Source organism: Necator americanus, chromosome V (genome assembly GCF_031761385.1).
Source record: "Necator americanus strain Aroian chromosome V, whole genome shotgun sequence".
NCBI classification, from domain to species: domain Eukaryota; kingdom Metazoa; phylum Nematoda; class Chromadorea; order Rhabditida; family Ancylostomatidae; genus Necator; species Necator americanus.
In genome coordinates, this window is record NC_087375.1 from 28,183,734 (window position 1) to 28,198,085 (window position 14,352).

The following is a 14,352-nucleotide window of genomic DNA, read 5'->3' on the forward strand; positions in this document are numbered from 1 at the left end:
TTACATTCTAAAGTTATGTATTGGCAATGGCTTCTTCTTGGTATGGTTCAATTTCTTTCTTCTCTTTTTGCCATCTTTTCCTTTCTTATCGTCTTCGTGCTCCGATGCATGTTCAGGTGCAGCAACCGGCTCGACTGCATGGTCAGCGTCGTAGGGCGTTGCATAGGTGAGCATATACCTGAAGTTTGGAAAGTTTGAGCGAAAACATTGGGACTTCAAATGATTTCGCTAATTTCATATTGGTTAGTGCACTTACTTCCCATCGATCTCCACCTTACAAACCAAATCTCCGGCAAAGTGCACATTTTGAGCAAAGTCAGAAAGTGCAACGATGCTTTCGAATGGATGTCCGAACATTTCTTCGCTTTTTTTCTGGAACCGGAGCGTGCTTATTGATTCTCATCAAAGTCATATCTATTGATTTTTATTAAACATGTCGCAGTAGATCCCATATACGTCATTATGCTTAGAAATTTGAGCGTAAAGGCACTTTACCGACCTGTATAGTATTAGCCATTTTGGCAATATTGCAACCACTATATTCTTGGATATTTTTGATCTCTTGAAAAGTGTCCTCAATAAGATTGTTCAGCTGCAAATTGCAACACACATAACCTAAAATAATAGATTTTGCAAGCAATACGGTCCGATCAAAACGGACTAACTTGTGGTGCAGTTACGTAAGCTATTGTACTTGAGATGGGCGGAATTAGTGGTCGTGATGGGAGATGACCCATTTAAAAACAAAATAACTGACTCAGGACTACGCTGTTTCCAATTTTTTTTTGCTATTAAATTTTCTAACTCCCACTGGTAGAAACTGCTGTTTAAGTTTGGAAGGTAACCGATGAATTCGTGACAAAAGCATTTGGGGAGTGCTTTCGTGAGTGAAGGCTTTGAAGAAGGGCCGTCTGCGAGAAGATTAAATTACTGTTTTCTGGCATCTCCGAGTCTCTTTTTGGTGGGATGGGACCCACATGAAAAATTGCCATTTTTAGCAAATGCGTCTCAACTAAATAATGGAAAAAGGGAAAGCATAGGAAGCAGAAACTTGAAATTTGATAGAAAAAAATCTTCGCCTACAATATAGTTAGAATCGGACAGCTTTTCATCAAGTGTAACGACGACCAGGTCGATGTCCAAGATCAAACACTTTTTCACACTCGTGCAAAAATCTCAATTTTATCAGGTTTTTACATTCCAATTGAACTATGCCGTGTTTCGATAAATTATCCCCATACTTGGGTAGAGGACCTCTTGTAAATTTTGGCATGTTCATTCAAGGACCTCCATACACAGCACAAATTTCGCAAACAGTTTCGGGCCTTTCAGCACTCGATTAGATGAAAAAAGCGGAAAAGCAAAAAGCAATTAATAATGAAATTAAAGGTATCACCCCACGAACCTGAGGTGGTACGGATTTCAACTGGAGTATTCGTATATGGGATCGTAGATTATGGAGAGGAGGTGATTCCGTCCGTTTCTCCCTGTATCATTGGAAACGGACGATCCGGAATGTTGTTTCTTATGACGGATTATGTTGCAATGTGCAGCGTTTGCGCTCCGCCCAACCCCGCCCCGTCTGTGATTCGTCGAAAACCCAGTCGAACGAATCACAGGAGGGAGCGGCGCTAGGGTGGCGCACTGCAATTGATGACTTCGTAAGAAACAGCGTTCCGGGGTTGTCCGTTCCCACTGATACGGGGAGAAATCGACGGAATCACCTCCTCTCCATAACTTACGATCCCATATACGAATACTCCACCTGAAATCCGTACCACCCAGGTTCGTGGGGTGATACCTTCAATTTTGAAGAGCTGACAACGAATCATTCGTCTAAATAGTGAAGTTGAGTCATTAACTTCTTAAGTGCCCTCTAATTTTTTTAAAAGTTTTTTTTTGCGGGTATTTCGGTCCAGCGGGGACCGGGTTTCGAACTCGCGAATGTTTTCTGTTTTTGGTTTTTTAGCTATCTATTCTCTTCTGTCTCTCCCTCTCCTTTCTCTTTCTTCCTTTCTTCACTTGCTAAAACCCTAATGTGGACTTGAACGGGGACAGGATCCTCATTCAGCTCACTTGCTCGATTAGAACCAGCAGAAGCCCCACCGCAACTGCAAAATGTTACGCATTTACACCACAAATCAAGTCGTTTTGACCTTTGTAAAATTTAACTTCAACTTTTTTTTAACTACGAAGCCTTCTTATAGGAAAGAAGAAGTCATGGTTGCTGAGTTCCATCAAGCATATGAGTACCGTACCTGAGGGATTATAGAAACACGACGGTAATGGGACCGTTATTTTCGGAGGATAGTAGTACTTTGCGTTTGGAGCATCTTTCAAGCTTGCCATAATCATGTCCGTTCGAATCTGGGATTGATACGTTGATTAGTGTGTAAAGATAGCTTTTTCAGTAACACTTTCTGGAGTTACTGTAGAGTCCCCTGTGAAAAAATTGTAAAGTTAGGAACAAAACTAGTATTTAAAGACAGGTATGGAAGAATAGCCATAAAGAAGGCAGAATATCGACAGGAAATATTTGAAGTAGATCAAATTTTTTAAAATTATTTCGCTCAAATGCTCAAATGAAAAATTTGGTTTGCCGGTTTATTTAATTTAGAAAAGATACGGGGATTCTTTCGTTCATGGACTGGTATGTACTTAATTAAAATGAAATAAATAGTACCGATACCCACATTTGTACTTTCGCCTCCACCTTTTGTTGGCTGATCCGTTGTTGTTGTGTCATCATTTCCCTCTTCTTCTCCGTCTTTCTTCTCCTCTTGTTTGTCTTCTTCTCCCTCCTCCTCACCAATTTTTACTCTCATTTTCTTCTCTTTTCTTTTCTTAAGTAGAAGCTGCTTACAATGGGAAAAAGTAATGCTACGAAATTTTACTGATAAAAGAAAATCCAAAGTTGTGTAGATTTTCCTTCTTTAGAAAGTAGCGTTTCTGTGAACTCAGGTCGCTTAAAGGCGTCATCCCCAGGAAACTGAGGTGGTACGGATTTCAGGTGGAGTTTCCGTATGCGGGATCGTAGATCAAGGAGGGGGGGGGTGATTCCGTTCATTTCTTCCTAATTGCCGTAAAAAACGCCCCGGAAGACACGGCTCCGGCGCGCTATTTTCTACGACGACTTCGATTGGAGCGCGCCAGCCGTGTGCACACGCCTCATCCGGGCCGTCTTTTACGCCAATTAGCAAGAAATGGACGGAATCACCCACCTCTCCATAGTCACGTATACGGAAACTCTACCTGAAATCCGTACCACCTCAGTTTCCTGGGGGTGATGCCTTTAACTGCTGCGGGAGTAGTTAAAGGCATCACCCCCAGGAAATCGGAATACGGAATACTGCGTAGACGTACTTGTAGGTACATGCATCTTAATGCTCATTTAGAACAACGTCGAAATATTTTAATTTATAGCGCAGCAAAGCGTAAACGTCTACGCACGTAGCGGAGCGATTCACAACTGCTCGCAGACTGCGAGAGCAACATTGAAGCGCAACTAGTGGTTGGCTTCTAGGGTGAGGAACAGTAAGCGCCGACTTCTACTGCAGCTTTGTCGAAAGCACAATGGAATGTAGCGCAGGGTCCACAAATTTCCGACTAAGCTATATTACTGCGGTTACTGCGATGCACATGTGCTTGAAATGCGTCGCGTGCTTAAAGGGACCATGTCACAAAATTGACGATGCCGGGATCTCTGTGGGTCAGTTTAGTTTTTAATAAGTGAGTAGAGTAGAGTTGCCCACCCTCAATTCCCTCTACTCCTCTTGAAAAAGCGGCAAGAAACCAGCCTTCTTCCGCACGAAAACGCGTCATCTTCGGACACGCCCCGCCGCGTCCACGAGCGAGCGGGCGAAAATCGATGAGGTCTCCCCAGCAGTTGTACCGCACCGTGTACAAGAGTGGCTCATTTTGACCTAACTCGTAGGAACTAAAGGGTTTTCATGCCATTTTACAGGACAATCAGGGGAAATTGAGCGTGGTCACGCTCTTACTCATACTCATACCCTAGTAATCTACAATCCGACCTCTGTATTCTCCAACAGAGACTCCACAATCGTCAATTCCGTGATATGCTGCCTTTAATCGATTCGTTTTCGACTGCTGTCAATCGTATGAGTCAATCGTCTTCATCGAGACCAGGATAAGCTTTGCAACTTCTTCTTTTATTTGTTTCATATCATTTTAAAGGCGCCGCATGCGAGGTTCAGTTATAGTTTGGCATAACGGACAGATGCGTAAGCGGTTGCGCCCGAAGCGGCGCGCAGGAGCGTAGCGGTTGGTGTCATGTGAGGGATCCTCACTACCGCCACCCATCTCTGCAGTTCACCATGGTTCCACCTCGATTCCAACCGCGACGCTCCGCCGCGGTGCTTCGAGGAGCTGACGCAACTGGATCGTGCTTCATGTCATCTTGACCCGACTATGCACAATTATTCATTCCTCTGAGCTCGTCAACACATTTTTTGTGAATTGGAGGAAATTCTTAAACGTTATGGCTTCGGATCATAAAATACGTTTCATAATTGTTGAATTTTCTAACCTTTCCGTTTTTCTTTATTTCTTCAGCGGTTTGATCGTCATTTTCAGGCGTTTGCGATGTGGCTTCCATTGTATCGTCTTTCTCCTCATCCCCATCATCCTCATCATCTTCTTCATTCTTTCCTTTGTCATCCTCTCCTTCGTTTTCCTCATCGCTTGCACTCTCTTTTCCCTCTTTCATTATTTTTCCTTTTCGTGACTTTTTGGAACCGTGTTTGATTTCCGCATCAGTTGTTTCTTCCTCATCGTCCTCGGGAGCCTCAGTGGTCGATTCTGCATCAACATCTGCTTGTTCTACAGTTCTCATTTGTTTCTCTTCCATTTTCTTTCCTTTCTTTTTTGCCTTAGTATTAGGTTCACTGTCGTCGTCATCGTTTTCCTCTTTTGCAGAGTCCTCATCCTTATTTTTGTTATTTTCTCGCGAATGCTCCTCTGCGTCTTCATCGCCGTCTTCATCTACGCTATTTTCCGTTTTCTTCCCTCTCCTTTTCGTTTCCTCGCCCTCAACATCCAATTTTTCTTCTTCTTGACTCATTTTCTTTGGGCGTGTGTTTATTCTCTTCTCTTTTTCAATGGATGGTGTAATGTCGGTGTTGGGATCAACAGCATCTTTTGATTTACTTTCTTTCTTCTTGGAAGTTTTCTTCTTGGAAATTGCACTTTTCTTTGCGTCTTTTTCTCGCATCCTGATTCTTATCACTTCAGCTCGTTCTTCCTTCACGGCAGTTCTAAAGTCGTCGTCGAAACGTGAAGTTGTTGTCGCGATAGTGACAGAAGTTGCTTTTGTAACTGTAGTTTTTTGCTTTTCAGAGGATTCCTCAGACGAATCGCTCGACTTACTTTTCTCAGCACTGTTTCCAGAAGAGATCGTAGTACTGCTTGGAACAGCATCGGCTATAGTCGTACTTTCTTCATCCTTTCGTTCATTCCCGTCCTCACCCAAAATGTCCAGTAGGTCGGAAAGCGACTCCTTACTTTGAAGAGCATTTGTTGCCGATGAAGTGACGTCAGTACTGGTTATAGTTGCTTTTGTGATCGTCTCTGGAGTAGGCGTTGTTTTCTGTGAAGTACGTCTTCTGGAATTCTGTCCCGGTTGGCGTGACCGCGCTGAGACCGCTGTGCCATCCTTAGCATCCGCGAAATCTTCCCATTCTTCGTCGACACTGTAGTCGTCTATCTCGGATCCCTGAAAATAGCAATCAAATTAAGAATAAAATATATTTTTTTTTAAATAAAATAAAATATATTTTCATATATATATTTATATTTTATTTTATATATATATATATATTTTAAAATAAAATATAAAACTTAGGAATAAAATATAATAGAATAAAATATATTTTTTTAAACTTTAATCACGGCAAAAGGTCTTTTTTACCGAACACATACCGAGATTGTTTTGCAGAATATAGTCCTCATTTTTTAAAAGTTAACATTAAAGATTAATATGATTAGAAGTTATCTGCGCTTTCTAGGTTTCTCTTCTATCCGAGTCTTCGTTTTTATATCCATTTTATACAATGGAACAAAAACAACTTCACATCTTTCTTCTCTTTAAAAAACAATGCATGGGAATAGGTCCCTTCCTACTGGTGTTATGATCTTTTTGAGCCATTGACAACAGTGCGACTGACGTGTACGAGCTATATGTTGTATTCTTTTGTAAGAAAATAAAACCATTAAAAAATAAAACTCCAAAAAATTTAGCAAATAATAGAAAACAACCGCGTGAAATGAGTTCAGGCTCTGCGTTTCTCCTCGCTTAGTGTGGAAACCTACTGGAAGACACAAGAATTCAAGGTGTAGATTACGAATATTAATCCGCTCCCTTTTCCTAAGAAAAAAGCTGCGTGGGAACAGCGTTTGTTCCTACGAGTTACGTTAGAACGCGGCACCGTTCTACACTCATCGGTTCTCTCAGTAGCCTATACATTTATATGTGTAGGCTGCTGAGGAGACCTCACAGATTCTGGACCGCTCGCTTCCGAATGCGGTGCGTGCACAAGGGTGCTACGTCCCAAGTTACCTCGCAGGAATAAACGCATTTCCCACGCCGTTTTTTTAGGACCATTAAGGGGAGTTGAGCGGAGCCACAATTATATTGGTAATCAACACCCCGCCCTCTGTGCTTTCTATCAGGTTTCCGTACTACACCATTTTCATTACACGCTCCTTTTAAACTTCATTCTTCGCTTTCAGCTATCAATGAATGTGTCATCAATGTGCATATAAAAAAATGCTACAGTTTACTTCGATATACATTTTTGTTCCAGAAGTTTTATTTAATAATGCGTGACAGAGCAAACAGGCTCTTTTAAACCCTCTCTTTTTTTCTCTTTTTCTCTCTTTTTCCAAACAATATACCATTCTGTTGTGTTTGCGTTCCTATTCTTCTGCTATTTAGAGGGTGTCTTCGATTTTGCGGGCGGGTGATTTCGAGATCAATGAACATCCACGAATTTTACGCATAATTCGTCGAAAAGAAGCTGCAGTGGCTTAATTTAGCTGATTTTTCAATTAAAATGTAGGTTACTCACAATTTCGTTTATCTTCTCGTCAACCTTGTTGAAATTTACGAACGAGGAGTCGGTGCCGTTGTTTGTTGTCTCAACCGCAACCTCGATATCCGTGTCAGCGGTGTCGGTGGAGTTTTGCAGATTCGCCTGATCTATCCCTATTGTAGTCTGTTCTGGTTCAGTCAATACTTTGAGCAAATCCGAAGCATTTTTAGCGAAGGAATTCTCGCTGAGGATATTCGCTAGGATTCCGTTTGCTATTTCCGAACTGCTAACGCCGTCGTCGGACATCTCCCTGGATGCTCTTGTCGACTCCACTTTGGCGACCTTCACATCCGGCTGAGAGACGATCTGACCGTTGACGACTTCATCTCTTTTGGAGAACGGTATCACTTTTGGCTTTCTGACTCCATTCAAATGTCTCGTAAGGCTTCGGATGATCTGACTGGTCCTCGATGGGTGGCTGCCAATTTTTCGTGGTTCCACCACTTCAGCACTCTCTATCTGAAGCATAGTTGATCTGAATTTTTGATAACAACCCCACTCTTTTGTTCCACTCACCTTGATCACGCGGATTGGCCCTATTGGAGTCCGATCATCAAACTCATCCCCACCAAGTGCTCTTTCGAACGAGTCAATAGGGTCCTTGTTTAGAGCCTTGAAAGAAAAGAGAATTGGTTCTATCGAAATTTGTTGAATTGAGACTTTCATGGAACTATTGAGTTGGTCCATAAGTCCTGGCGTTTTTTTTAGTGAAAATTTTGAAAAATCGACAGAAATAAAAGTACTTTCTGCTGTTTGCGTTTAATTGACGAGCCAAGACCACAAAAGTTGCTTTAAAAATTTTTGAAGTGTTTGCGAAGAAACGGATGCTTCTGAGGACCGCTCCAAATCGGTCCCAGTAATTCAAAGACGGCAATTTCGACCTCAAAGACATGTACCACACTGGATGCTCCGTTTAGGTCGAGGAAGAGCGACTGAACCAGTTTTTTTAAATGATGGATCCACACCAAACTACGAGAAAACAGGCGGAGATAGTGGATTGCTCCCACTGTACAATAGAAGGCTACCTTCACTCGAAGGGTAAGCGTTAAAAGTTGGGCGCATAGGTTCCTCATTCTTTGAACGACAGCAACAAAATCAACGAGCCACGATTACGAGGAAGGAAGTTGTAAACAACAACAGAGAATACATTATTGCTGTCGATTTCTTGTTTATTTTTGTAGAAACCTGAACTTGACCAACCTAATATAAGGCATTGGCCTTAACTGTCTTCGTTTTATCACTGATGAAATCAGAGCAGACTTTGACGCTAGGACACGAAAAGTTTCGTTATGGTCGTAGAAATGAAAACTAAGATTTCTCCATTTTCAACTGAGGAAATGAAAATTTGTGGAAAGTTGTGAAAAGAAATAAAAGATGAAAATATAGAATGAAATGAGAAAACTATGCCTAGTGAACACTACACAAGAAATGAGCTCTCAAAATCGCGAATGAAATTCCAGTTCCAAATTAATTAAATTATCGTACCAAACTTTTCACACCGTGCGTACGTCTTTTCACATTTGCCTGATGATGAACAGCGCCACTGATCTGGAACTGAAATCATCAATATATTGATTTTATATCATCAATCGATTGCTGCCCACCGATCGTTGTGGTTGTCTAAGGTGTAGAAATCGTTCCATTGTTTGTGGAAGTTGCTGCGTTGGATACGTCGACAATGACGGACGTAGGTTAAATTCTATTGCCGGCTTTTCGAAAACATGTCTAGCATTGGAACTTTGCCGTCGTCGGATATCACGTCCACCGTAAATGACATGAGTCCACTGAATTTCTCTCGTAGGATTTTCTAACTTTGTCAGACAACGACGTTTAGGTTCATATAAAAGAAATGCAGATTTTTTGTTCCATCAGTTTCAAAACTAATATAAATTCAATTCTTTCAAAACTAATATTTCAAAAATATTTTATAGCAAGGAGTTAAGAATTTTGTACGAAGTATTATACTGTTATTATATTCTTGGAATGTTCATTTCATGCCCTTTCTATAGATATATATGGGATTTAATCCAAGGCGCTTTTTCTAGAATAGTTTGGTTTTTATCTTCAAATTTCTGGTCACAATTCTCGTCTGATCTACTTCTACAAGTTGCTCAATGCGCTTGAAGTGTCCACACAGTATTGGCCCAGAGAAGCGCCGGTGATTGCACAGTACAACGATGGTTCCAGAAATTCCGTGCCGGCAATACCAGTTTCGAAGGAGAACCACATGGTAGACGCTCTCCAATACTCGATAACGATAAGCTGAAGGCGTTGTACTGTGCATTCGTTGACATTTCCCCGGCCCCATGCTATGTTGATGTTTCGAGCGGTTTGAGCGATCTGAACGGTAGTTCAGCCAAGTTTGAAGTCATAAAAGTACATTTGACAGGAAATTCTGATCGGCATCTGAAAATAAAGATCGAGTTATCCTAGAAAAAGCGATAAAATTTCATATAAATATTTAGAGACGTCATCAAATAGGCTCTTAAAAAATGTATTATAAGTAGATCGCCCAAAACTCATATTTTCTTGCTATAAAGCAGTTTTGAAGCTGATCGAGGAAAACTTGCATTTTTTGTATTAATCTAATAATTTTACATACATAAGGTTTGACTCGAACGCCGCGTAGTTGATTAGAATTTATCCTGTCGCACGGCCCGTTCACATCGTCTGAAATGAGAAGTTCTGAACTCCTAATAATTGAAATATAAAAAGATATAAAAAATATGAACAACAACAAATAATAAATATAAAAATGAAACTTATGTAAAATAAAGATAGATGTGAGCATTTTTTTCCTTCTTTCTACAAGTTCTTTTTACGTACAAAATTTTCCACTATTTTCCTTTCGTTTGGTTTTATGCGGAGTTTCAGAAAAAAAAAAAAAACTCAAACCACATCTTGGCCCTGAAAAATACATGTCGCTCTCGATTTTTCGATACTTTTTTGACTGTGGTGAGTGGCCTGGGATTGTGAGTATTTTGGGTACAAAACCGCCTCTAAAACCTCGTGCTAAGAGTTTTCTACAACAAATTGGAATTTGTCAAAGAGACGTTGTTTATAATTTTAACTAGCTAAGTTAATTAAACACTTAATCATGGTTGAGAAAATTCTATAATCACCGTGAACTGTGAACGTGCGTAGAAGCTCTTTCCGAGTAATCGTTATTGTCAACGAATTTTATTTGTATTTTCAAGCTACAGAACTAGGTACCAAAGTGACTATAGTACTAGAATGAACGAATTCGTAGTTAGTTGAAATTGTTTGATTTCAATTTTTGCTTTGTCGCCAAAATGAGTCTGGAGATCACTCATTCAGTGGTGGATCAACTATGAGGTACAGCAATTAATTTTCTCCTGCCTCGCAGAAAAAAAAAATCGAAAAATTCTCAAATTGTTGCCTGCATTAGCAGCACAAAAAATCCTTCGGGGAACATTAGGCTGAAAAAGAGAGAAGGTTGCCAGAAGTTTTCTAGCGGTTTCTCTACAGGATTTCTTATTTCTCCCAGATTTTGAGCTCTTTTGAGACTCTTCGGGGCCTGAGTTCATCATAGATAATGAAATTTTATTTTATGCTCCACCGTTCCCTTCGAAGAGAATGCAGAATCAGGAATGATTAATTTCCGGTATCATGCTGATGAAAATCCTTGATTTCCCAGAATATTTTCGAATATATGTTCTTTGAAGATCAGTCAAAGTTCTAAATCTTCAACGAAATTTATTCCTCAATGGAAGGAAAAATCGCAAATAACGTGAAAACGGCAATAAATTGTGATACGATTTTGAAATCCACAATTCGTTCGGAAATTAAGAACTAGAATCGAAATAATCTGCGCAACTTACCAGGTACACATTGAGGTAGAGCGATAGTAGGGAACAGTAACAAAAGAAGTAGAAGTAACCGCATACGATATGTGTAACGATATAAAACTATCGCGAACTATCAGCTCGCCTATCAGTAATCAAATTATCATCAGAAGCCGCTTCGGAGGCCGGATAAACAGCCGGGAGGGGCGGCTCGAGGACGTCCCCGTTGCGGAAAACAATCGCGAGAAACCTGTAACACATACACACACATACATACATGCACGGGTCACTTTCGTTGTATCTGTGGTATAGAATGCATAAGCAAGTGAAAGGATCGACGATAATTCTCCCTGACGTCCAGTTCGCACGCTAGGGATCCATCTTGAAATGTTTCATTAATATTCGGGTGAATTCTTGGAAGAATTTCCTGAGGAAGAGATCAGTGAAACATCTCTATACCCTCATTCTAATCTTCCAGGTCCTGAGCGAAGGTGAGCGAGGAATGGACAAATTCTGGAGTGATTTACAACTGAAAAGTCGACGGTTTTATCCCAGATTTTCTTTTGTAGCTGCCACCTTTTTCTTTACATAACAGTTGTTTTCATCACTCTTCCATTTAACTATTTTTTAGCTTGTAGTTCATTTACTCATACTATTGCTGTTAGTTGTTTATACGCTTAACTGTAATCATGTGATAAATAAATAAATTTTGATGAGGGATTGTAGTGCAATTCAAACACCATTTTATTCCTGAGTCGTTAATCTATACATTCTGAGAATTACTTCGACCACAGTTGTCACGGAAATTTCGTATTTCCATAGAAAACCGAAAAAAACGACAGATTTCTATTCGAAAAAAAGCTCTTACAATTGTTCTTCTTATAAGCGAACGGTGAGTAGAACATAAGGGAATTATGTCCTAATCGAGTACAAAAAATTAACGTTGTAATTTTTCGTAGCGTAACTCCACTTACCTGAATTAAAGGCATCACCCCACGAATCTGGGGTGGTGCAGGTTTCAGGTTGGTTATGCCTATATTTGGCCGTAGATTATGGAGAGGAGGGTGTCTGTCTATTTCTTCCTAACTGCTGTAAAAAACGGCCCGCAAGATGCGGCGCGCACAAAGCTGGGGCGCTCCAATCGAACTCATTGTAGAAGATAGTGCGCCGGAACGCTCGAAGCCGTATCTTCCGGGCCGTTTTCTACGGCAGTTAGGAAGAAATGAACGGAATGACCCTTCTCTCCATAATCTACGACTCTGTATGGGCAAAACCTACCTGAAACCCGCACCACCTCAGATTCGTGGGGTGATGCCTTTAATCGGCGAGCTGATATTATCGTCTGACGGGACTACCAGCATTGTTGCGGTGTCTTGTTCTTGAACATAGCTGTTCCCAACCTTCTCGAAATTTTGCGAAAGCTCGCAAAAATCAATCAATTTACCGCTGTCCCATATCCTGCGAAATCTTACGTACCGCCTGAACTGCCTGTCTACGCCGAGCGTCCTCGGATCCTCTTTCACTACCTCAGTCCAGAACTCCCATTTTCGTCCAGGAGGCCTTTCCCAACTTGAACCCGACAAGCTCCTCAGAACTCGTTAAAGAAGGGGATCTGCTCGTCTTCTCGGTATATGAGCAAAGAAGCGAGACGATCTTCTGCATCCGTTTCCGATGGCGATGTAAGATTTTGATACCTTCTGCTGGTCATCCTCCGGTATACCACGTCGATTTCCACGTAAAGATCTTCATTAGGGGTACCCTATGGCAAAAGTTAAGCAGCCACCTAAGCAGGCATTCATTGCCTGGGTGGAGAGGCTTGATTGCACGGCATTCTTCCTGTGCAATCAAGCTGCTACCCAAGTTTCAGATCCGTACATCAGTGGGGGCAAAACGAAGGGTTGTTGCCAGGGATCCTATGCTCGCTTCGGGCAGTTCGCCCTCCAGGTTACGGGCTCTGGCGATGTGTCGGATGACAGCAGCTTTTTGCAACGTATGGGAATCTGGCGCCATGTAACAGTGCAGGTTGTATAGCTCGTACGTTCCCAATGCGTCTCTCTCTCGAACTCGAGTGCCTGATTTCATTCAGATAAAGCAGAGCCACCAGGAGCAGGCAATCAGAGTTGTAGACGTGGCCCCAGCGTTACATACTCCAAATTTTCTCAGGCAACCTGATCGTCTTATTGGAAATACCCATCTAATATGTCTTCTATGCCAAGTTCTTTTCTTCCTTTCAGCAACAGAAGAGGACGAAAACCAATTTTTAAGTGGTTTTCCGGGAAGAAATCATCGAAGGACAAACCAGCTATCTTCAAGTTCGGATATACTTCCTGATTTTTAGCGGACCAGACCTTGTGCAGATAATCAGGGTCTCATCAAGATGATTCGATCCGAACCTGCCACAGCAGACGCGTTGCGCTCACCCGACTGAACACTTCCTGTGCCGACAGTGCTCTTTACTCGGAAACCTTATCAGTGACACACTTACTGACTAAAGTAAAGGATAATGTGTCTGGCGTTAATCAATCCGCTTGGGATGCGCCTCCACGTCCACTTCAATTCGGGGACGTTTTAGGTTCACGAACGTGTAACTGGCCTATGCAATGACTTGCGGTGGCTAGCCGATGTGTCAGGTCAGTGTTTTTATCCTTCCAGACAAATCTGGTACCAATTTATCGACCCCGGAGGGACAAGAGGCTTGGTTGGACCGTCGACCGATCGTGCGAAGAGACTTCCGCTCCTCAATTTAGAGAAATAAAAGAAGCGTATATTTGTGGGGCGATCCGATAAGGATACATAGATACATACAAATACATACATAGATAGATAGGGATAAATAAGCACCAACCATGTCAGATACTGCCAACGATTTGAGGTTCCACATCTCTTAGCTGAGTATCGAATTCAAATGCCTTAAACGTAACAGTTAACGCTCTATTAAACGACATTTCGCACGAATATACTAACGATCCACTTCTCGAAATGGAAAGTTCCCCAGTCCAGACGTTTTCTGCTTACTGTACCATCAAAAGTATGCATTTCTTAGGCACACAAAACAACACATCATACGACATGCTGGGTGCGACCCATTGTGCGTCACCGCTTCTGATGGTTGGGATTCTTCGTTGTAATGATTTTGGAGTCTGCTTTTTCTATCTGAGTGATTGCTGATGGACATGTTCCCGTAACTTTTTGGCTGTTTTGTGTATTTTTATGTATTTAGGGTTTATCTGAGTAGTTTAATTGTTTTGTGATTATCGTTTTTCTATAGGAAAAAGTCTGATTGACTTCAATATTTCGATGCGCACAGCTGTTCCTCTTTTCTGGATTTCTCCATGCTTTTAGACGTTATTTTAGGCAACAAGAATGGATTCACAAGGAAGGAAGATTATTGTTGTCGACAACGGGTCTGGGGTGAGTCTTTCTTAATACTTTCT

General features: G+C 41.4%; 2 protein-coding genes across 5 annotated transcripts in view; one reads left to right on the forward strand and one right to left on the reverse strand.

The window, feature by feature from the left end:
* Positions 1–11,018, reverse strand: RB195_015470 (uncharacterized protein; the record flags this gene model as incomplete). Of its 2 annotated transcripts, XM_064206200.1 has the most annotated exons (12): positions 1–178; positions 257–372; positions 500–615; positions 2,259–2,367; positions 2,694–2,843; positions 4,550–5,734; positions 7,089–7,571; positions 7,629–7,724; positions 8,598–8,660; positions 8,717–8,896; positions 9,715–9,782; positions 10,955–11,018. In XM_064206200.1, the coding sequence occupies 12 exons, from the start codon at positions 11,016–11,018 to the stop codon at positions 1–3; spliced, it is 2,808 nt and encodes a 935-aa protein (XP_064062081.1). The 2 variants fall into 2 exon arrangements, with proteins under 2 accessions (XP_064062081.1, XP_064062082.1); XM_064206201.1 differs by lacking the exons at positions 9,715–9,782; positions 10,955–11,018 and adding an exon at positions 9,320–9,406.
* The window catches only part of RB195_015471 (uncharacterized protein), a gene marked incomplete at both ends in the record, with an annotated part of 20,506 nt that continues 14,216 nt past the window's right edge, over positions 8,063–14,352 (forward strand). Inside the window, 4 exons of one of the 3 annotated variants that reach the window (XM_064206202.1) lie at positions 8,063–8,150; positions 11,397–11,409; positions 12,455–12,632; positions 14,273–14,329. In XM_064206202.1, coding sequence (XP_064062083.1) covers positions 8,063–8,150; positions 11,397–11,409; positions 12,455–12,632; positions 14,273–14,329 — 336 coding nt within the window. Of the gene's footprint in view, positions 8,151–11,396; positions 11,410–12,181; positions 12,287–12,454; positions 12,633–14,272; positions 14,330–14,352 lie in introns of those variants that run through there. The other 2 variants (XM_064206203.1, XM_013453439.2) reach the window with 2 other exon arrangements.